The sequence below is a fragment of the Eriocheir sinensis genome, chromosome 1 (genome assembly GCF_024679095.1).
Source record: "Eriocheir sinensis breed Jianghai 21 chromosome 1, ASM2467909v1, whole genome shotgun sequence".
NCBI lineage: Eukaryota > Metazoa > Arthropoda > Malacostraca > Decapoda > Varunidae > Eriocheir > Eriocheir sinensis.
This window is the reverse complement of record NC_066509.1, coordinates 10,165,917-10,189,188: the sequence shown is the minus strand read 5'-3', so window position 1 is coordinate 10,189,188 and position 23,272 is coordinate 10,165,917. Positions and strand designations below refer to the sequence as shown.

Below are 23,272 nucleotides of genomic sequence, written 5' to 3'. Positions count from 1 at the left end.
CATTCTTTGTTCAATCGTGTCTTCATTTTTCTTGTCTCCTTCCATTCCAGTATTATTCTTTGCTTTATTGCCGATTGTTTCTCTACATATCTGTTCTGCATCTTTCCTAACATCCTTCCTTCCTTCCTTCCTTACTTCCTTTTTATCATCCATTCTTTGTTTGCTCGTGTCTTCCTTCCTTCCTCTCCAGCATTATTTTTCCGTTTCTTGCCGATTGCCTCTCCACCTGTCTCTATGTTGTTCCTTCCTTCCTTCCTTCCTTCCTTCCTTTTTATCATCCATTCTTTGTTGTTCGTGCCTCCATTTTTTCCTTCCTTCCTGCCTTTCTTTCCATTATTCTTCCGTTTCTTGCCGATTGCCTCTCTGCCTGTCCGTCTTTCTGCTCTGCTTCTTTGTTTCCTTCCTTCCTTCCTTCCTTCCATTCATTGTTTGTTCGTCTCTTCACATTCTCCATTCTTCCGTTTCTTCCCGATAGCCTCTCCAGCTGTCTATCTTTCTGCCTCGCGTTGTCGGTGAAGTGCAGGCATATTGTGGCGGTAATTAGGGAGCCGGAGCGTGAGTGAGCAGCCTTTTGTTCCCCTCTAGGTGTGGAGTGATCGTGACGTAGTGATGGTGCCGGAAGGGATGGTGATACAAGTGATGGTGATGGAAGGGATAGTGTTGCAAGTGATGGTAAAGTAATGGTGATGGATGGGATTATAGTACAGGGGATGGTGATGCAGGGAATAAGGTAAGAGAAGGTATAGTGAAAAAGTGGTGGTATAGTGAAGAGATGATACAGGTGGTGAAGATGATGAGGCAGTGATAGGGATGGAATGGGTGATGGTGATATATTGAAGGTATAGTGAAGAGGTGATGGAGATGATGATGTTGAAAGGAAAACGTGGAAATGGTGGTGATTAGAGAGAGAGAGAGAGAGAGAGAGAGAGAAAATCATACCGGTCCATGTGCCACTAGGCCGTAACGCACCTGCACCGCTCACCGTTACCTCCTCCTCCTCCTCCTCCTCCACATCCTCCTCCTCCTTTCCCGTTTCCCTTCCTCTCGTTCCCTTCTTCCTCCTCCTTATTTCCTCATTAACCATGCTTCGTTTTCTTTTCTTCTTCCGCCTCTTTATCTCTTCTCACCTTCTCTTCTTTCCCTCCACTCTTCCTTTTTCCTCTCCTCCTCTCTCCTTTTTCCTCTCCTGTTCTTCTACCTTTCCTCTTCCCTCCATTTCCTATCTTTTTCCTCTCTCTGCCTCGTTTTTCCTCCATATTTTCCCTTCTTTTCGCTCTCCTCTGCCTTCCGTTTCCTACCCTTTTCCTCTCCCAGTCTCCTTTTTTCCTCTCCTCCTCCTCCCTCCTTTTTCCTCCTGTTCTTCTACCTTTCCTATTCCCTCCAATTCCTATCTTTTTCCTCCCCTTCCCTCTTTTTTTCCTCTCCCTCCCTTCTTTTCTCTTTCCTCTTCCTTCCGTTTCCTACCTTTTTCCTCTCCCAGTCTTCTTTTTCCTCTCCTGTTCTTGTTCTCTTCTAGCTTCCTACTTCCCTCCGCTTCTTCTCTCCCTTTACTGTCTTCTCTCCACCCCTCTCTCTTTCCTCCCTCTCAATGCTGTTAACTTTAGCCACGGTAGCGTTTACCTTTTTCCTTCTTCCTGTTTTCCTCCACCCCTCTCCTCCTTTCCTCCCTTCCTTCCTCCCTCCATCCCTCTGTCTCTCTCTCTTCCTCCCTCCTCTGTGCTCTCCGTTATTGCTAGACTTCCTCCTTTCTTCTTTTTTTTTCTCGGTGTCTCCATATAGTTTCTCTTATTTTACCTCCTCCTCCTCCTCCTCCTCTTCCTCTTACCTGGACATTTTTTCTTTTCTTTATTTTTTTTCAGTCTTTCTCGGTCGTTCCTTTCTTCTCCGGCGTCTTTGTGTCCTGTGTGTTTTTCTTCTCTCTTATTCATTTTTATTTTCTTCACGTTCTCTCTTCATCATCCAGTTCTTTCTTTCTTTCTTCCTTTCTTTCTTTCTTCTTTCTTTCTTACGAGTGTTGAAATTTAAGAGACATTTGTTTGCCTCACCCGACAACGTATTTTCTTCCTTTCTCCTTTATGTGTGTTTCATTATTTCTTCTTCCTCCTCCGCCTCCACCTCCTCCTCCTCCTCCTCCTCCGCCTCCACCTCCTCCTCCTCCTCCTCCTCCTCCTCCTCCTCCTCCTCCGCCTCGTTGCTTCCATCATCCTTACCTCCCGTCTTGTCACCTTAATTATTTTCGTCCCACTCGTCTTTCTTCTTCTTTTTCTTCTTCTTTTTCTTCTTCTTCTTGTTTTTCTTATTGTTCTTTTTGTTCTTGCTCTTCTTTTTCTTCTTTTTGCTCTTGTTTTTCTTGTTCTTGTTCCTGTTATTGTTATTTTCTTTTTCTTCTTTCTTTTTCCCCTTCTTTCTCTTTTTTTTGCTGCATCTTTTTCATATTTTCCCCTTCTCTTTCTTCTTCCTTCCTTCCTCTTCTTGTTTTTCTTCTTTCTTCTTTCTCTTCTTCGTTTTGTCTTTTGTTATTGATTTTCTCTTGCTTTTAGATATGTTTTCACCACCATTATCATCATCACCACCCTCTCTTTACTCCCCCGCCCAGCATCATCACAACAACAACAGCAGCAGCAGCACCATAATCACCACACGCCTCTCATCACGCTAATGGTCATTAAACACCTGCCTTAATTAACGCCCTCCCCTAATTATTATAAACCCAAATTAATATCACTCGCGTTATTGTTCTCGTATCCAATCTCTATCTTTTTCCTCTTCCGTCCTTCATTTTTTCCTCGTTGACTGGGAGAGGAAAAGCAAATAGAAGAAAAAGCTAGGAATGGAGGGAAGAAGGGGATAGAAGGGAAGAAGATTGCTGATTGCTTTCTCCCCAGCAGCTTTTCTTGTTGTTGTTGTTGTTGTTGTTGTTGTTGGTAGTAGTAGTAGTAGTAGTAGTAGTAGTAGTAGTAGTAGTAGTAGAATAGGAGAGGAAAAAGCTAGGAATGGAGGGAAGGGGAGGGCTAGAAGGGAAGAAGATTACTGATGACTTTCTCCCCAGCAGCTTTTCTTGTTGTTGTTGGTAGTAGTAGTAGTAGTAGTAGTAGTAGTAGTAGTAGTAGAATAGGAGAGGAAAAAGCTAGGAATGGAGGGAAGAAGGGGATAGAAGGGAAGAAGATTACTGATTACTTTCTCCCCAGCAGCTTTTCTTGTTGTTGTTGTTGTTGTTGGTAGTAGTAGTAGTAGTAGTAGTAGTAGTAGTAGAATAGGAGAGGAAAAAGCTAGGAATGGAGGGAAAAGGAGAGCTAGAAGGGAAGAAGATTGCTGATTACTTTCTCCCCAGCAGCTTTTCTTGTTGTTGTTGTTGTTGTTGTTGTTGTTGGTAGTAGTAGTAGTAGTAGTAGTAGTAGTAGTAGTAGAATAGGAGAGGAAAAAGCTAGGAATGGAGGGAAGAGGAGAGCTAGAAGGGAAGATTACTGATTGCTTTCTCCCCAGCAGCTTTTATCTCGTGGTAGTAGAAGTAGTAGTAGTGGTAGTAGTGGTAGTAGTAGTAGTAGTAGGAGGAGGAGGAGGAGTATAGTCGTAGTAGTAGCATCGCATTTATCTAGAACAGAGCACCCCAATAATCATCATAGCATTTATCTCTTGCATTCCAGTCCCAAATTCCAACCTAATCACCGCCTGCTCGCTTTCCCCTCCCTTTCTTCCCCTCCTCCTCCTCTCCCTGCCTCCTCCCCACTCCCTCCATTACTCTCGGTTAATGTTGACTTGCCTTAGGTCGCCCCTGATGGTGATACGCCCTAATGAGCCCCCACTCTTCCTCCCTCCTTTCCTTGCTCTTCCTCCAACTCCTTTCCTTCCTCCTTTCCTCTCCCTCTTCATCTGCATTCCCGTTCCCCTGTCTCTGAATCGCATCTTCCTTTCCTTCCTTTGTCTTTCGTTTCTTCCCCTCGTCTTGCAGTTAGTCGGCTTTCTCAATCCCTTCTTCCTTTATTTTATCTTATCCTCTTTTTTTTTCTCCTGTTTCCTCCCATCCTCTCCCTGTTACTCTGCTTCCCCCTTACGCTGTCTCTCAATCCCTTCTTCGTTTCCTTGCTGTACCCCTTTCTCTGTTTTCCTCCCTTCCTTTCCTTGTTCATCTTCCCTCTCCCATTCGCTGTCTTTCAATCCCTTTTTCCTTTCCCTGCTCTTTTCTCTTTCTCTCTAATACCACCTCGTTCTCTTTTTTTTCATCCCTTCCTTTCCTTGTTCATCTTCCCTCTCCCATACGCTGTCTATCAATCCCTTTTTCTTTTCCTTGCTCCTATCTCTCTTTTTCTCTAATACCACCTCCTTCTCCCTGTTACTCTGCCTCCCCGTCCCTCATTCTCAATCCCATCTATTTCATTCTTCTTCTTCAATTCCTTATTTTCATTTCCTCTACTTGTTCTTCTGCTTCTTCCTTTCCCCGATTATACCTATTTCGTTCTTACCTGTACCATTTTCTCTTGTCTTCATCCTATTTTCATCCTGTTTTCCTCCTCTCTTCCTTCTCTCCCGCCGTTACCTCCTTGCCCACTAATGACAGCCGCAGGTAGGTGGGCGGTGGATGCTGTGTCAGAGATGAGGGAGGGAGGAAAGGAGGGAAAGGAGAGGGGAGGGGGAGGGAAAGATGGGGAAGTGAGGCTGCATCTTCTCTCTCAGACCTACTTGTGTGTGTGTGTGTGTGTGTGTGTGTGTGTGTGTGTGTGTGTGTGTGTGTAAAATTTCTTTGACTAACCGCTCGGTTTGTGTGTGTGTGTGTGTGTGTGTGTGTGTGTGTGTGTGTAAAATTTCTTTGACTAACCGCTCGGTGTGTGTGTGTGTGTGTGTGTGTGTGTGTGTGTGTGTGTGTGTGTGTGTCCAAGCGCGTCCATCATCCCTCGTTTCTGTTTGATTGGGAGAAGACGAACAAATATTTGGAGAGAGAGAGAGAGAGAGAGAGAGAGAGAGAGAGAGAGAGAGAGAGAGAGAGTACCTTTCTTGACACAGCATTCCTTTCTTCTCTCCCGCGATGACATAATTTAATCTTAATGAGAATCGTAGAATCTCGTCAAGCCTTGTGCGAGTCATTGCCCACGAGAGAGAGAGAGAGAGAGAGAGAGAGAGAGAGAGAGAGAGAGATGAGGAGGTGGAAGGGGGGGGGGGGGGTCTGTGTAGCTTTTTCTCAGGTGTGGACGGTCACCTGTAGTTCTGTGGGACGCGGAAAGGTAAGGCAAAGGCTGATGTTGCTTTCTCCCTCGGCAGGTGTGGCCTAATTCTTTCAGCGGGAGGAGGAGGAGGAGATGATGGTGGAGATGGGATGCTGCGGTACTGAGGATGCTATGATGGGGAAGAGCATTGGGGGAATGGGTTGGCTGGTGGGATGGAGGAATGCAGGACGGTGGGGAAGGGGAAAAGGAGGAGAAGGAGGAGGTCTGTAGCAATGGATTGGAAAGCGAACTAATGGATGGAGTGTTTTTTTTTTGTGTGTGTGGGGCATTTGCTTTTTGTCGTTCATCATTGTTGTTTGTTTTGGTACTAGTGGAAGGGATGCTGTTGTTGTTGTTGGTGGTGGTGGTAGTGCTTGTGTTGTTCTTGTTGGTGGGTGTGGTGGTGGTGGTGTGTGTGGGGTGTGGCTATAGCGTTAAGTGACCTGCTATATAGGGAAGGTGGGGAAAAAGATGACCCCAATACTGTACTAAAAGAAATTGATACGTGGCAGGAGAAAGGTTGAGGTAGAGGGAAGTTGAGGAGAAAGAGATAAGTGAGTAAAGATGCGCTGAAGAAAACATGTAAAAAATAAATTGAGAGAGATTGAAGGAGGGAAGGAAGAAAGGAATTTAGGTTGTGGAAAATGAAAAAAAAAAGGAATGTGATGGATGTGTGTGAGAGAGAGAGAGAGAGAGAGAGCACGTTAGTGGAGGTGATGTGGGCGATAAGGGTAATGGGGTGTGTGGTGTGTGTGGCGAGGGTGTGTTTCTCGTCACCCCTCCAGCACCCCACTCATGGCACTGATGGCCCTGGCACCTCTCACCTCGATGCCTCAGTGCCAGTTGTGGAATGTGTGGAGGTGGAGAGGCTGAGTAGGCACTGATGCGATAGAGGTAGACGAGGAAGAGGAAGAGGAAGAAAGAAAAGGAAAAGAAGTGGAGGTAGTGTATCTTCAAATTAGGAAAGGAAAGCATACGAAGAGGGAGGAGGGGTAGAGGAGATGGAAAGTGGATAGGAGAGGAGAGGAGGGGAGGTAGAAGAAGGGAAGAGGGAAGTGAAGGAAGAATGAGAGAAGAAAAATGAACACGGTTGAGGCATGGGAAGGATATGATAGAGAAATGGTAGGAGATGGGAGTGATAAAGGGAAAGATAGTGTGGGCTGTGATGGAGAGGCGGTGAAAGAGGGTGTCGGGGAGAGGCAGGGGGATGTGAATGGAGGAAGTAGATTTAGTAGAGGACGTGTATGGTTAAAGGGAGGAAGGTGCCGTGCTTGGGATGGGGTAGGAAGAGGAGGAGGGTGAATAGAGGATGTTAAAGTTTGGTAGAGTTGGCGGCTTACGCTAGCTGACGCGTGTTCCCCAGGTGGTCATCTAGGTAAAGTTTGGGGCTTACGGTAGCTGATGCGTGTTCCCCAGGTGGTCATCTAGGTAAAGTTTGGGGCTTACGGTAGCTGATGCGTGTTCCCCAGGTGGTCATCTAGGTAAAGTTTGGGGCTTACGGTAGCTGATGCGTGTTCCCTAGGTGGTCATCTAAGTAAAGTTTGGGGCTTACGGTAGCTGATGCGTGTTCCCTAGGTGGTCATCTAAGTAAAGTTTGGGGCTTACGGTAGCTGATGCGTGTTCCCTAGGTGGTCATCTAGGTAAAGTTTGGGGCTTACGGTAGCTGATGCGTGTTCCCTAGGTGGTCATCTAGGTAAAGTTTGGGGCTTACGGTAGCTGATGCGTGTTCCCCAGGTGGTCATCTAAGTAAAGTTTGGGGCTTACGGTAGCTGATGCGTGTTCCCCAGGTGGTCATCTAGGTAAAGTTTGGGGCTTACGGTAGCTGATGCGTGTTCCCCAGGTGGTCATCTAAGTAAAGTTTGGGGCTTACGCTAGCTGATGCGTGTTCCCCAGGTGGTCATCTAAGTAAAGTTTGGGGCTTACGCTAGCTGATGCGTGTTCCCCAGGTGGTCATCTAAGTAAAGTTTGGGGCTTACGCTAGCTGACGCGTGTTCCCTAGGTGGTCATCTAGGTAAAGTTGGCGGCTTACGCTAGCTGATGCGTGTTCCCCAGGTGGTCATCTAGGTAAAGTTTGGGGCTTACGCTAGCTGATGCGTGTTCCCCAGGTGGTCATCTAAGTAAAGTTTGGGGCTTACGGTAGCTGATGCGTGTTCCTTAGGTGGTCGTCTAGGTAAAGTTGAAGGCTTACGGTAGCTGATGCGTGTTCCCTCGGTGCTCATCTCCGTCCCTTTGGTCCATGAGCTTGTGGTCGGTAAGAGAAACATCACCCCGAGACACAGGGTAAGCGTAACATCCGGGGACCACAATTAACTTCCGCAGGTTTCCTTAGACATCCATTTATGCACGAAGAAAAAAAGTGAGGATGAAAAACTTGAGTGTTCTGAGCGCTGACTGGCGAGCCGGAATCGAACCCAGGCCGGGAATTCGTTGCCATGCGTGCTAGCCACTACACCACGGAAATACTTAGAGCGCGTAGGGTATGAAAAATGACGGGAGGATTGTAGGTCAGAAAAAGTGGATGGTGAATTGTTGGTGATTGGAGGAGGAGGAGGAGGATGTGTGTGTGTGTGTGTGTGTGTGTGTGTGTGTGTGTGTGTGTGTGTGTGTGTGTGTGTGTGTGTGTGTCATTTGAATACTTGGGGTACACGTCCGATTAATATTTGTGTGTGTGTGTGTGTGTGTGTGTGTGTGTGTGTGTGTCAGTTGAATATTTGTGGTACACTTGCCATTAATCGTGTGAATTTGTGTGTGTGTGTGTGTGTGTGTGTGTGTGTGTGTCAGTTGAATATTTGTGGTACACTTGCCATTAATCGTGTGAATTGGCGTGTGTGTGTGTGTGTGTGTGTGTGTGTGTGTGTGTGTGTGTGTGTGTGTGTGTGTGTTATTGGGTCACGTGTCACCTCACCACAGCACCTGCTCAGTTAATGTGTGTCAGTAGGAACCTCCTCCTCCTCCTCCTCCTCCTTCTGCCAGACGAAGAGAATGTAGAGGTTAAAGGTTAAGGCCACAATCTTCCCTCATTGCTTCTTCCTCCCTCCCTCCCTCCCTCCCTCCCGTCTTCTTTCCCTTCCCTTCCCTTCCCCCTCCCCTCTCTCCCTCTCCCTCCGATGTTTCCCTTCCATTACCCTTCCTATCCACCTCTCCCTTTCCCCATCCCTCCACCCTCTTCCTCTTTCTAGTTCACCCTATTTCCTCCTCCTCCACTTCCTCCTCCTCTTCGTAGCCATTGATCATTCTTTCCTCCCCCCTTCCTCCCCTCTCCCTTCCCCTCCCTTCCGTTTTCTTGCATCACTTCCTTCATAACTTTCCTTCACGTCTTCCTTCCTCTGCTTTTACATCATGTTTCCCTCCTTCGGTTTTCCTTCCCTTCCCTTCTTTTCTTTCCCCTTCCCTTTCTCTTTTTTTCCCACGTTCCAATACCTGAACTATTCTCTTCCTCTATCTCTCTCTTCCACCGTCTTTCTGTCCGTTTTCTCTCCGCCTTCTAAATTTTCCCTTTCTCCTTCCAGTCCTTCCTCCATTTCTTGATATTTATTTTCTCATCTTTATCTTTTCTCTTTTCACTCCCTTCACTCACACCCTTTTTGATTATTATTATTCTCCGTATTTTCCACGGCTTCTAGTTTTCCCTTTCTCCTCCCTGCGCCGCTTCCCTTCCTTAATATTTGTTTTCTCCTCTTCCTCTTATTCTATTTTCTCTCCCCTTTCACTCACGCCCTCTTTCATTATCCTTTTATTTACCATTGTTTCTTCACCTTAGGCCTATTCGTATTCCCCTTGCCCTTTTCTCTTGTTTCACGCCTTCCCTTTTCTTTTTCTCCCTATTTCTTACGCCTTTCCTTTTCTTTTTGATTTTTCCTTAATCCTTCCCTTTTCTCCTTTCTTCCTATTCCTTGCTCCTTCCCTTTTCTCCTTTCTCCCTATTCCTTACTACTTCCTTTTTATCCTTTCTCCCTTTTTCTTACTCCTTCCCTTTTCTCCTTTGTCCCTATTCTTTACTCCTTCCCTTTTGTCCTTTCTTCCTATTTCTTACTCCTTCCCTTTTCTTCTTTTTCCTTATTCCTTACTCCTTCCCTTTTGTCCTTTCTCCCTATTTCTTACTCCTTCCCTTTTCTTCTTTTTCCTTATTCCTTACTCCTTCCCTTTTGTCCTTTCTCCCTATTTCTTACTCCTTGAAATACCAACACTTCTTGCATCACTCCTCCTCCTTCTGCCTCCTAGTCTGTTTCACTCTCCCCACTCATCTATATTCTCCTCCTCCTCCTCCACTTCCACCTCTTCCTCCTCCTCCTCCACCAGTGTATTCAATTTCTTGGTAATTCACACTGGCAGGCTAATGTAGGCCGCGCGGTAGATGGAACGATAGATAGATACCTAATAGCAGGGAATGAGACAGGTAGATGGCGGCGAGATAGATACCTTAATGACAGGTGTGCGCGGGAACCAGGTGAGGGAGGAGGAGAGGAAAGGAGGTGGGAGGAAGAAAGCTGGGGAGAAATTAGGGTTTGAAAGGAGGGAGGGAAGTATGGAGGAAAGGAGACGCTGGACGAGAGGTAGTGGAGGTAAGGAGAGGGAGGAAAGTGCATGAAGGATTAAAGGAAAGGGAGAGGGAAAAAGGTATAGGATGGGAAGTAAGGAAGGAGGTAAGGAGAGGGAGGAAAGTGCATAAAGGATTAAAGGAAAGGGAGAGGGAGAAAGGTATAGGATGGGAAGTAAGGAAGGAGGTAAGGAGAGGGAGGAAAGTGCATGAAGGATTAAAGGAAAGGGAGAGGGAGAAAGGTATAGGATGGGAAGTAAGGAAGGAGGTAAGGAGAGGGAGGAAAGTGCATGAAGGATTAAAGGAAAGGGAAAAGGAAAAAGGTATAGGATGGGAAGTAAGGAGAGGGAGAGAAAATATATAAAGAATTGAAGGAAATATGAAAAAAAGAAAGTATAGGAGGGGAGATAATGGTGAAGGTAAGAAACTGAAGGGGAAAAAATGGGTTTAAAGGGAGGAAAGCATAGAAAAAAGAAGGGGTATAGGACGGGAGATAAGGGTATGGAGAGAAGGAGAAAAGTTTAAGGATTTAGGAATGAGGGAAAACATGAAGAAGAAAGGCGTAGGATGGGATGTAAAAAAACAAGATAAGGAGAGAGAGAGAGAGAGAGGGTATAAAGACTGAGGGATTAAGGTAAGGGATGGAAGGCTTTAATAATATGGAGGAGGAAACGAAGGAGGGAAGAGGGAAGCGTAGAGAAGAATTGTTTGTCAGTTCAGAGGAAAAGAAAGAGATGTTTTCAAGCTGGGATACGAAAGTTTACCTTGATGAAAGATAAATTGGATGATTAAATAATAGATGAATATATGAGAGAGAGAGAGAGAGCAATATGCATACACTTTGGATAACTGCCATACTTAGCCTTACTGAGTATCCCCCCTCCTCCTCCTCCTCTTTCTCCTCCTCCTCCTCCTCTTTCTCCTCCTCCTCCTCCTCTTCTTCCTCCTCCTTCTTCCCCCCCTTCGCCGCCGCCTCCTGCGCAGCACCACACCTTTAGGTCGTGAGAAATTCCCTCGTACAATTATTTCCTGTGTGCAAAGTAATAATACACGGAGCAGGAGGAGGAGGAGGAGGAGGAGGAGGAGGAGGAGAAAGTAGGAATGGTATGAAATAATTTAGTTTCGCAAGTGAATAAATTTCCAACATTTGTATTATGCATAATATCGCATTGTTTTGTGTTCTGAGTGTGTTTTTGTGCGTGCGTGTGTTTTAATGTGTGTGTGTGTGTGTGTGTGTGTGTGTGTAAGTAATTCACCACGGCCTGATCACGAGTTGGACTCACTTTCGCCAGCAAATACCCTCCCTACATGAGGAAGTGCATGCTCATTATCGTCGATATCTGGGTACTGCCAGGACCTCACACACCAGACACCCCATCCCCCTTGCTCAAAGGGGGACAGTAACCACTCCTAGTCAACGGAAAGAATCCGGCCTGAGCGGGGCTCGAACTGCCGCCTGTTTGGCCGTGAAGCCTTGCAGTGCGGCGCTCTAGCCGATTGAGTTACCGGAGCGATGTGTGTGTGTGTGTGTGTGTGTGTGTGTGAGAGAGAGAGAGAGAGAGTTTTGATAGTAATTTCGTAATGTGAGAAATTTTTACATTATTTTTAAAAGCGTGACATTTGAGGGTGGGAGAGAAGGGAGGAGGGAAGAAAGGGGGGGAGGGAGGGGAAATGAGAGGAAGGGAGGGAAAAGTTATATGGACGTGGTAATATATTTCAGATTATTCCTTTCCCTCCTCTCTCCTCCTCCTCCTCCCCCCCATTCCTCCTCCTCCTCCGTCTATGACGTAGCAGTTCTGTCGCCCTAACACATTATTGCCTTCCTCCTCCCTTTCGCTCTTTCCTTTCTTGACTTTCTCTTCTTTCCCTTTTCTCTCACCCGCTGCACTTGCTTTTCTCAGGCTCTCAACTCTACTTCATCATCATCATCATCATCATCTACTTTTTTTCTACTTTTTGTGCTTCTTTTTCTTCTTCTTCTTCTTCTTCTTTCAATTCTTCTTCTTCTTCTTCTTCTTCTTCTTCTTCTTCTTCTTCTTCTTCTTCTTTCAATTCTTCTTCTTCTTCTTCTTCTTCTTCTCAATTCATATATCCAGCCCCTACCTTTCATTCTGTCTTTCCTTTTCTTTCCTCCTTCCCTCTGCTCTGCTTCTTCACTCTCCCCCCCTCTCCCTCCTCCACACCCTCCCTCTCTCCCTCCTCCACACCCTCCCTCTCTCCCTCCTCCCCACCTTCCCTTCCTCCCTTTAACATTGCAACACGCCGGTAAGAACAATAAAGAAGTGAAGTTACATTACCGGACGTAAATATTTTTCGTTGTGTTGCCTGTTTCCGCTTGCCTGCCAACCTACCTACCTACCCACCTATCCACTTACCTATCTACCTACCTACCTGGCCGCTTGTTTATATTACTACTTACTCAGTGCTCTTTTCCTGTAGTTCTGTATTTTTATTCTTTTTTATTTGTTTTTCTTCCTGCTTACTTATCTACCTACTTGCCTGCCCGCCCGCTCACCTGTCTTCCCACCTGCCAACCTTCCTCTCTGCTCCCTTTCCTGCCTGCTTGCCGGTCACTCCTTGCTACAGTTTCTCCTAACCTTATTCTGTATTTTCTTTTAACTTTTGCTTATATTTACCTTTTATTTTTTTATGCATTTTTATCTCAGTCTCATCTGCCTACCCCCTTTTTTTCTCAGATTTTTGTTTCCCTTCTTATTCTTTTCTTTTCTTTTTTCTTTTTCTATTTTGTTTTATGTATCTGCATCTTCCTATCCATCATTCATTATTCCATCCATGATTTCTGTTGCCTTCTGTCTGTGTATTTGTTTTTGTCTCTTTAATCTTTTATTTTTCGTATCCAGTTTTATTTATTTTCGACTTTTCTTTTTCACTTTGCTTAATTTTTTCCCCTGCAATTCAATTTTCTCAGTTTTTCCTTCTTTCAAAACTCAGAACATATTTTTTGCTTGCCTCTGCTCATTTTTTTCTTCACATTTCCAATCATGCGATTTTTCTGGTGTTCGTGTCTACATCTATATTTATTTAATTTTGTTTGTTTTATTTCACGCCCGAAAAAATAGAGAGGTGTGGAGAGAATGAATGTTCGTATTGTTATTGTATTTCTTTGTGTGTGTGTGTGTGTGTGTGTGTGTGTGTGTGTGTGTGTGTGTGTGTGTGTGTGTGTGTGTGTGTGTGTGTGCGGTTCCATGTTTTTTTATAAGAAACTATTTTCGAATTTTGTCGTTTTTAATCCATCTTACTGTTACATATTTTTCCTTTGTGTTCTTTTATATTTCTTTTGCGGTATTTTCTTCTTTTTTATATATCTTTCGTTCATTTTTCTATATTTTTTTCTACAGTAAAGGAGCTTGATTCAATGGGGTGATGGTATTCTCTTGTTATTATTGTTTTCTATGTTTTACTTCTATTTTAGGATGGCTTTGTTATAATTTTATCTTTCTTTATTTCCTTCCTCTTATCATAGGGAGGCTCTCATTTCCTTATTTTCCATGTTTTCTTCCTAATAGTGGGGTGGTTTTGACACTTCTTTTTTTCTTGTTTTATGCCCATTATTTAGGCTACGTTTCTCACATGTTATTTTCGCTTCCATATTCTCTTGTCCTTCCTTTTATTGCCCTGGAATCACTGCCGTCATTGCCTCCCTATTGTCCCTTTCCTTACTGTCATTTTGTTATTTTATTGTTTTAGTGTTTTGTCCTGACTGTTAAACACACACACACACACACACACACACACACACACACACACACACACACACACACACACACACACGTACGTTGTCCCTGATGTATTTTTCGTCGTTTATTTGCGCACAATTTTTCGTTTTCTACTTTTTTGGTGAGGGTTCTTGAAATCAGCCGTTTTTTGTACGTAGAGTTTCACCAATGTCTCAAAACTCTAGAAATTACTTGGTCGTAGAGTCAATACTTTCCGCGTGTGTGTTTGTGTGTGTGTGTGTGTGTGTGTGTGTGTGTCATAATGGGGTGCTAAATATCAGAGAATGGTGTGGGTGTAGTGGTGGTGATGGGGAGGGAAGGGACGTTTAAAAGGCTATTAATATTATCTGTCGCCATTATTATTATTATTATTATTATTATTATTATTATTATTATTATTATTATTATTATTATTATTATTGTTGTTGTTGTTGTTGTTGTTGTTGTTGTTGTTGTTTTCCTATTGCTGCCTCGCCTCTGCCTTTGCCTAAGTGGGCGTGACAATATTTGCACGTGTAGGAGGAGGAGGAAGAGGAAGAGGAGGATAAAGTGCCATGTGGAGGGTGTGATAGAGGAGTGCCATCCAAACTTGACTCCTCCTCCTTTCTCCTCCTCCTCCTCCTTGTCCTCGTCTTCGTCCTCGTCCTCGTCCTCCTCCTCCTTGTCCTCTCGTGTCTGCGGCTCATCGTGTTTGTTTTGGTGCTATTCCTGTCTCCTCTCTCCCTCCTTCCCTTCTTCATTCCTCCCTCGTTTCCTTTCTAATAAATTTTATCTACCACCCCTCCCTTCTTCCTCCCTTCTCTTCCTTCTCTTCTTGAATTTCCTCTTTATTTTTCCTTCTTTTCCCGTCTTTGTTTTCTTCTTCTGACTTTTCCTGATTTTTTCTCCCTGTTATTTTTTCTGATCTTACTTCTTTTCGCTTCCTTTATCTTAATTTTTCCTTCTTTTCCCTTCTCTCCTTGATTTTCCTTCTTTTTCCTACTTTGCTCTTTATTTTTCCTTCTTTTATCGTCTGGCTTTCCTTCTTTTGACTTTTCCTTAATTTCTCTCCTTTGTTCCTGATCTTCCTACTTTTCCATTCCTTGTTCTTAATTTTTCCTTCTTTTCCCGTCTTTCTTCTTGATTTTCCTTTTTTCCTACTTTGCTCTATTTTTCCTTCTTTTCTTTTTATTTTTCGTTTTTCGTTTGTTTGCTATTGATTTTCCTTCTTTTCCCTTTTTGTTTGCTCGATTTTTCCTTCTTTTCCCCTTTTGTTTGCCCTCTTTACGTCCTTCCCTCCTTCCTTCCCTCGTCGTGCAGGATAGTTACGAGGGGAGGAGGGAGTGGGGGAGGTGGTAAGAGGGTCGTTACAGTGATGACATGTGGGTGGTGACTCACGCTCTCCCTCCCTCCCTCCCTCCCTCTCTCCTTCCATCACGTCCCCTTCGCTCCTCCTTCCTTCCTTCCTCGTTCCTCCCATCTTTCATCCCAGCTTCCCACTCAGATTCCTTGCTTCTTTCTCTTCTTATTGTATGCCCCTTTCTCCTTCTCCTTTTCGTCTCCATTTCTCCACTTCTTCCTTCCTTTCTTTCTTCCACCTGTCTTTCATTCCAGCTTCCCACTCTGCCTCTTTACCTCGTTCTCCTCTTTTATTTCTCCCCTTTCTCTCTTTTCTATTTCCTTCCCCTTTCTCCTCACTTCTTCCCTCCTCCCTTCAATCATGGCTCCCTACTTTCTTCCTCCTATTTTTCATCCCTGCTTCCTACTCTCTCTCTCTCTCTCTCTCTCTCTCTCTCTCTCTCTCTCTCTCTCTCTCTCTCTCTCTCTCTCATCCTTGCGTGCCACTGCCTTCTTGCCTCTCTCGTCTCCTGCCACGCCCCTCCATCTCGTTTTCTCTCCCATCTCTCCTCCTTCCTCCGTGCCTCCCTCCTTCCTTCATTTCGTCCTTCCTCCATGCTCGCCTCTCTGCCTCCTTGCCTTCTTTCTCTCCCCTGTCTCCTCGCCTTTTTCTTCCTCCTCCCTGTCTCTCCTCACTTCCTAATTTTCTTCCTCCCACCATCATATTCTCTCATTTCTTAGTATTTCTTTTCCTCTATTTTATCCCTTCCTTCTTTCACATTCCCAGCTGTCCTTACTTCCGCATTTCCTTGTTCTTATACTACCATCACTCCCTCTCATTCCTCAACCCTTATCGCTGTTTTTCCTATTTTCATTCTTTCCTTCCCTTCTTCCTCCTTCCTGTTTGTCCTCACTTCCTCTTTTCCTTCCTTCCATCACATCCCCTTATTCCTTAGTTCTTCCCTCATTTTTCCTCCTATCCCTGCCTTTCATTCTTCCTCATTTCCTTATTCCTACGATCTTAGCCTTTCATTCTTTAGTCCTTTCCTCTGTCTTCTTCATTCTATTCCCTTAAAGTTTTCCTCCTTTCCTTTTCTCTCCATCATGCCGGTTTTCCCTCTCCTCATCATGCCCTCCAGACTTTTCTCTCCTTCACATCCTCCTTTCCTTCTTATGATGTATTCTTAGCTCCTCCTCGGCCTTGCTTTGCTTCTTCATTCATTCATACTCAGTTATTCTCACATTCTCCTACGCTCTCTCCCTCCTCACGTCCTCCCTCTCTCCCTTCTCCCTCCTTCATTCATACATACCCAGCTACCGCCATCCTACTCAGCTGTTCACACATGCTTTCACACCCTCCCACATTCCCTCCCTCCTCTTACTCAACCATTTGCTCTCACCCCACACTCACTCACTCAAACTTGCTCTTCAGATCTGTATTTGTTTCTCTTTGTAAAATGACCCTCTTACACTTTTTACGCTTCCATTTCTCTCCATTTCCTTGTCCTTTCCTTTCCTTCCTTTCCCTTCCCTTCTGCACTCCATTCTTCGCTTCCATTTCTCTACCTTTCCATATCCTTCCCTTCCCTTCTGCACTCCATTCTTCGCTTCCATTTCTCTACCTTTCCATATCCTTCCCTTCCCTTCCCTTCTCTTCTCTTCCCTTCCCTTCCCTTCTGCACTCCATTCTTCGCTTCCATCTCTCTACCTTTCCATATCTTTCCCTTCCCTTCCCTTCCCTTCTGCACTCCATTCTCTGTATCTCGAATTTTCTGCCTACTCATCAGAACTTTTATTTGATTTTCTTCTTCATACACCTTTTCCTTACTTTTCCATCTGTCACTTTCCATATCCTTTCCTTTCCTTCCCTTCTACACTGTTTCCCATACTTTTCCATCTCTCACTTTCCATATCCTTTCCTTTCCTTCCCTTCTGCACTGTTTCTCATACCTTTCCATCTCTCCCATTCCATATCCTTTTCTATCCTTTCCTTCCCTTCCCTTCCCTTCTACACTCCATTCTCTTAAATTCTAACTTGTGGGAGCTCGAGTCAAGAGTATAAGGAGCAGACCTATCCTATCCTTTCCTTCCCTTCCCTTCTGCACTCCATTCTCTTTATTTCGAAATTTTCTGCGTACTCCTCAGAACTTTATTTGGTTTTCTTCTTCATGCACTTTTTCTTTTCTTTTGCATCTCTCACTTTCCATATCCTTTCCTTTCCTTTCCTTCCCTTCTACACTGTTTCTCATACCTTTCCATCTCTCCCATTCCATATCCTTTTCTATCCTTTCCTTCCCTTCCCTTCCCTTCTACACTCCATTCTCTCAAATTCTAACTTGTGGGAGCTCGAGTCAAGAGTATAAGGAGCAGACTTACTGATGTTGTGGCGAGTAGTTTAGACGTCCGTAAATAGACTGATTGATAGTATGTGTGGCCTCTGAACTTCCTGGCTGGGTGGGTGGGTGACTGACATGAAGGGTGATAAACTGATTGCCGCTGTGTCTCTAAGGAAACGAGGGTCATAAATTTTGTGGTCGGCTGTAAAGTGTGTGTGTGTGTGTGTAATGGGACCGTCTATAAAGCTTGACTTCATATTTTATTCTCAAAGTAAAGAAAAGTGTAGTAGTAGCAGTAGTAGTAGTAGTAGTAGTAGTAGTAGTAGTAATATAACAAAAACAATAAAGTGAGCAATAATACCCCATTGTGATGATAGGAGGAGTAGGAGGAAGAAGAAGAAGAGGAGGAGGAGGAGGAGGAGGAGAGAGAGAGAGAGAGAGAGAGAGAGAGAGAGAGAGAGAGAGAGAGTAACCTATTGTATAAACCACGTAAAAGAAAGAAGGACGAAGAAGAAAAAAGAAAAGAAGGGAGGAAAAGGAGACGAAGAGGGAGGAATGCACGGAAGGAAGGGAGGGAAGAAGAGGAAGTAGGCTGGGAGAGGAATGCATGCTAATAATAGAGGGAGGAAGAGGAATGCGTGGAGGAAAGTGAGGAAGGAGGGAGGGACGGGGCATGTGTGTGTGTGTGTGTGTGTGTGTGTGTGTGTGTTATCTGCTACACATGTGACCTTGAGCTGAAATTCCCACGACTCTTGGCAATCAGTCTGAGCGATGGAAAAAGGGAGAGGACAGAGTAAAGAGAGGGAGGGAAGGGAGAGAGGGAGAGTAATGTGGGAAGCAAGGGAGAGGGAAGAGCGAATGAAACAAGATGGAGGAGAAGGTAAAGAAATGGATGTTGAAGAAGGAAAGGAAAATGAAGAGAAAAGGGAAAAGGAGATGAAGAAGGACTAAGAGGAGAAAAGGAAATAAAAAGAGGACTGAGAAACGAAGGAAAAGGGAAAGGTAGGTGAGAGATAAATGGGAAAATAAGACTAACGAAGGAAAGTGTAAAGGCAATCAGAGAGAGAGAGAGAGAGAGAGAGAGAGAGAGAGAGAGAGAGTGTTCGGTAAATGGTGGTAATCGAGTCGTAAATTATCTTCGAATAGACGATAACGTTAGTGATTGTTACGCTTAGCAAACAGAGACCCCGCGCGTGATAGCTTATCGGCAGACGAGGCTGAAGGGGGGAGGGAAGCTTATGGGGGTGCCACTAGGGGAGCGAGGGAGGGGGAGCCGTGATTGAGAATAAGAGGTGGTGTGATGGAGAGTTTGGGGAGTAAGGGAATGTAGATGGAGGCAGGGAGGAGGCTTAGGAGGGGTGAATATATTGTGTGCTTGGAGGATAAGTTAACTATGATGTGGAGGAAGAGATATGTGGTGGAGGGCGATGGAATGGAAGAGTCAGAATGGTGGAGGGGATTGTGATGGAGAGTTAGGGAGAGTGTGGATGGAGGCAGTAGGAGGCTTAGGAGGGCTTGGAAGGATAAGGTAGCCATGATGTAGAGCAGGATTTGTGGTGGAGGGCTATGGAGTGGAAGCAGAGGTGCCAGACGGTCCTGCTCACTTTCCTCTGTTTACCGATTTCCGAGCCAAAAATTGTCACCTGCACACCAATAACGAGATTCATTTATAGTTATCGTTACAATAGTTAATTCCTGATGTCTTTTGGCAGTAGCTAAGTCTCAAAATCCGGTAAATATGATGTTGAGTAAGGCAGTATGGCACCGATGAGTGGAAGGCTGGAGTTCAGTGTAGGAGTCATGAGAATGGAGTGAGTTACGACGTCAGACCAGCAGCACTCATGTTCTCTTATGGACCGAGCTCACACACATTTGGTAAGGCTTTCGTTGAGGTTGCAGGTATTGTCACTGGTAGTTTTTATTGTTTTGGTAGTTTTTACTGATAGTTTGACAAGGCTTCTCAACCATGCATGCGGAAAACACTCATGAGAACCCGTGTCATATTTGTGGCCTATGGAAATATGTGGAAGAGGAGGGGAAAGTATGCAGCTGGGGTTGTGTGTGAGGGGTCAGGGGGGCAAGTGAACGAGAGGCTGTGAGAAGGGTGAGTGGGTAAAGGGGTATCGGGACTGGGGTGGTGTGGGAGGTAACGTGTTTTTTGCGCTATTAGGACTGGGGTGGTGTGAGACTCTGGTCGTATTACAAGACATTTCGCTGCCAAAGAACACGTATTTGACAAGGCTTTCGTAGGAGTTGTAGGCATTTCCAGGAGTAGTTTTATGACCCTGGTGGTAGTGTGACCCTTCTTCTGTACCGTGAACCTCAAGAAACACCTATTAGAACCCGACTGACCCCCTCTTTGACCTTTAGAAATAGCTGGTGTGAGAAGCGAAAGTGTCTTATAATACCTACCAGAAAGGGAAAGCAGGGGGCAGGGGAGCTATGGGGCTGTGGGGGGGGGGCGGGGGGGGCCTAGCCTTGGGATGTGAAGTGTGTGTAAACAATGCGTGAGTGGGACGTCCGGACAATGTGAAAGGTTGAGTCTATTGATGGTTTTGTTTTTCGTGTTTTATTCGAGGAAATGTTTTGGGCACGTATAAATTAATTGTCGCTATTGACTGGAGTTTTAACATGATTGGAAAAGAGTGAGTGTTTTTATTTCGTGTATATTTTTCTCTTTCTTTATTTATTTATTTATCTATTTATTTACGGTTACCTTCGTTAGTGTGTTTTATTGATTTTCTTTCATAATATCTCCGACAAAAAAAAAATAGAGACACATGACGGACTATAATACACAATAGTATGTAAATAGTTTAGTCAATAAATAAACGCTAACTTAACACTACTGATACAAGAGATAAGTGAATACCAAAATAAGGTAAACGCCAACTTGACCTTTTTAGTTGTGTCGAAAGCTTCAGAATGAGTCAATAAAATCGATAATGTTACCTCCACTTAAGTTTGAATTACGCACTTAGGCATTAAGTTCCTGGAAACAAATTTATGCCGAAACGGTGGATAGAATAGTAAAAATAAAAAATAAAAATAAATAAATAAGTGAAAAATAATACAATCCTACGTGGTGATATTTCGCTTTTTTAACACATCTCACAAAGCAAGGTATCGATCGGTGTGTTCTCGGTGACGCCGGTGAGGTAAGTCATTGTTATTTCATGGTCTGATGTGACGTTTTCTTCGAGGGAGTGTGTGTGTGTGTGTGTGTGTGTGTGTGTGTGTGTGTGTGTGTGTGTGTGTGTGTGTGTGTGTGTGTGTGTTATGATGTAGGAAAGGTTTGTACGTGTTCTTATGGGGAACAAAACTTATCAATATTGACTGAGGGACTTCGTGGTGGCGATGGTGGGACGACGGTGATGGTGATGATGGTGATGATGGTAATGATGGTGGTGGTGACGGTGGTAAGAAATAAGGAAACAGAGCCATCCACCTCCCTTTACCTCTCTTCCTCTCTTCTTTCCTCTCTCTGCTCCACCTTGCACCACCACCACAACCAATAACACCAACAGCCCGTTCCTCTCTCTCACCTTACATTTGTCTCTCCGCACAGTGCCTCCCCTCTCTTCCCTTCCCCCCTTCCCACTCTCCCTCCCTCCCTCTTGACAACAACTATTTTTTCCCACTCTGTCTCGACTAGCAACAGCGACTTCCCATCTCCTTCCTCCTTTCCCTTCGTTTTCTCTCCACTATAGTCACTACCTTTCCTTCCTCCCTCCATACCCCTTTCCTTTCCACCGTCTTTTCTCCACTAGCAACAATAACCTCCCTCCAACCCCCCATTCCTTCCCTCCTTTCTTCACTTCCTTCTTTCCAGGCCCTCCACTAACATCAACAATACCTTCGTTTCACTTTTAAGAACAGTGGCTGCCTTCCCCTCCTTCTCTCCCTCCCTCTCTCTCTCTCCCTCCTTCTTCCCTCCCTCACCATCCTTTCCAACGAACAACCACAGAGAGAATGCCTCCCAAAACTCCTTCCACCATTAACACCGTCTTCTTTCCTCCCAGTTTTCCTCCCTCCCTCTTTCCCTGACCCCTTTCTCCTTCCCTCTCCCCGTCACTAAGCAGCCTCTTCCCCTTCCTCCTGCCGGCGACAAACTTTGATGGCCGGGAAATAAAAGGGGCGGGAGGGAGAGAAAAGCCGGGCAGATAACAGACGGCCTTCAGGGTTTGTGGGAAGGTTATCTCTCAGGGAACAGGGGAGGGGAGAGGGAAACAGACGGAGGAAGGGAGGGGAAAGATGAGGGCTCGCTCAGCACCTTTAGAAAATCTCGTCCCTTGACCGCGGAAGGTTGGCGCCGCTCCTTCCCTCCGCTCCTGCATCCTCCTGCCCCTTATCCCTCTATCCGTGCAAGGTGAATTGTCTCGCCCCTACCTCCCCCTCCTCCCCCCTCCCCGCCACCCCGTCTGGCCGCCCGCTTGATCCCCCTCGGCCAGCATCACATCCTTGTTGCTCAGGCATCATCGTCATCAACTTCGTTCTTATTATACGTGGACACGTGTGTATGACCTTTGCTACTTTTTCTGCCTCAGTTTCGTGTGTGTGTGTGTGTGTGTGTGTGTGTGTGTGTGTGTGTGTGTGTGTGGTGTCGGGGGTGAGTGACTGCTGTGGCTCTGGTCACCATGGTGATGGCATTCCGACTCGTTCTCTCCTGAGCGCCGTGCTACAGTGCCGGTGCTCTAGGGGTGCCGACCCCCGCGTCATTCCGCCTCCAGGGGCCGAGCCGCCCTGGATGCACCGTTTGGTTTCTTTGGACGCTCACCGTCTCGTGGTCCCGGTAACAACGTTTATTTCCGCCTTCCAGGTTCAGATTGTGTAACAGACTATGTGATAATACCCTTGACTCCCTGTGGACACTTGAGTCTAGTGAGTGTGTGAAAGAATGAGTGCCATGCCGCGCCCTGCCCCCCGCCAGGCCCCGCGGTGAGTCAGGCGCGCTCCCCCACGCGTTGTGGAAGCAGGTTAAGCCTCCCCCCGGGTCATGTCGCGGTCGGCGTCGGTTTCGGTGCCGCGGCGCGAGCTGTATGTGGTGCCCGAGCGGCGTGCCTCTCTGGAGCTGGAGGACGCGCCGCGCCTCCTCCACGACCAGCCGCGGGAGTACGAGTCGTGGCCCTGCGACTCTTTCTTCCTGCTACCGGACGCAGTGCTGGCCATGGACGCCGGCGCCTTCCGTGCCGACCTCATGTCCCTCGACCCTGCCCTCTCGGCCTCCCTGCCTGACTGGGACCTTCCGGGCCTGACGGGGCGTGCCGCCTCACCCTCACAGGACCCGCCCTACAGGACCCGTGGCCCAGGAGGTCACGGCGGTCCCTTTACCCACAAGGCGGACCGCCGCTCCCTCACCCTACTTGACCACCACGAGGGCCTCACCGTGCACTCCGCCGGCCAGGGCACCGTGCTTATAGGTAAGTGTTTGCCCACCGCGGGGTGTGGGGAGTTACCTTCTCTCCTCCCCTTCCCTCTCCCCGCTCCGGCCCTGCAGAAACATTCCCGTAATTAGAATCACCACCGCCGAGGGTTACGAGGTGGCCGCCGCTGCTCCAGGTAATGGCGGCCCCAAGGCTGTGGCCGCACCGCTCGGGAGGCCAAGGGAACGGCGGAGAAAAAATGAGTCCGCTGAGGAAATCAGTGTGAGGAGAGAGAGAGAGAGAGAGAGAGAGAGAGAGAGAGAGAGAGAGAGAGAGATGCTTATTGTGGCAGTTTTAAGTATTTCAGTATGCAAGGAGTGCCAGGGCGTAGCTTCCGGCTCCCTCCATCCATCCCCCCAACCGTCCCCTTCCCCCTTATCTCCACTTTGCTCATCATGCTGGGTAGGCGTGGCTGTCGTCTTCCCTCCATACCCCCCTTGCATGACAGGTGGGGATGGGGGGATGGGCTGGGGGACTGGGCGTGCGGAGATAAGGTCCGGGTCGTGGCTGGCAGAGTGGTGATGATGGTGATGACGGGGTGGAGGACGGAAGGGAAAATAATGATGATGAGAAGAAGGAAAGAGGCAGAGGACGAAAATGTGGCGGTGGTGGTGGTGGTGGTGTGAAAGTGTGATGATAATAATGGTGGTGTTTGAGGTGATGGTGGTGATTATGATGATGGAGGGGGATGCTGGGATGTGGTTTCAAAAGAATTACTTATATG

At 46.2% G+C, this 23,272-nt stretch overlaps 1 protein-coding gene across 1 annotated transcript in view; it reads left to right on the top strand.

The window, feature by feature from the left end:
* Positions 1-22,640, top strand: part of LOC126996520 (uncharacterized) — a 77,822-nt gene extending 55,182 nt beyond the window's left edge. The window contains exon 2 of the mRNA XM_050857451.1: positions 21,945-22,640. Within this exon, the coding sequence (XP_050713408.1) occupies positions 22,122-22,640 (519 nt within the window). The 5' untranslated portion in view covers positions 21,945-22,121. The remainder of the gene's footprint in view (positions 1-21,944) is intronic.
* Positions 22,641-23,272: the final 632 nt, after the last annotated feature.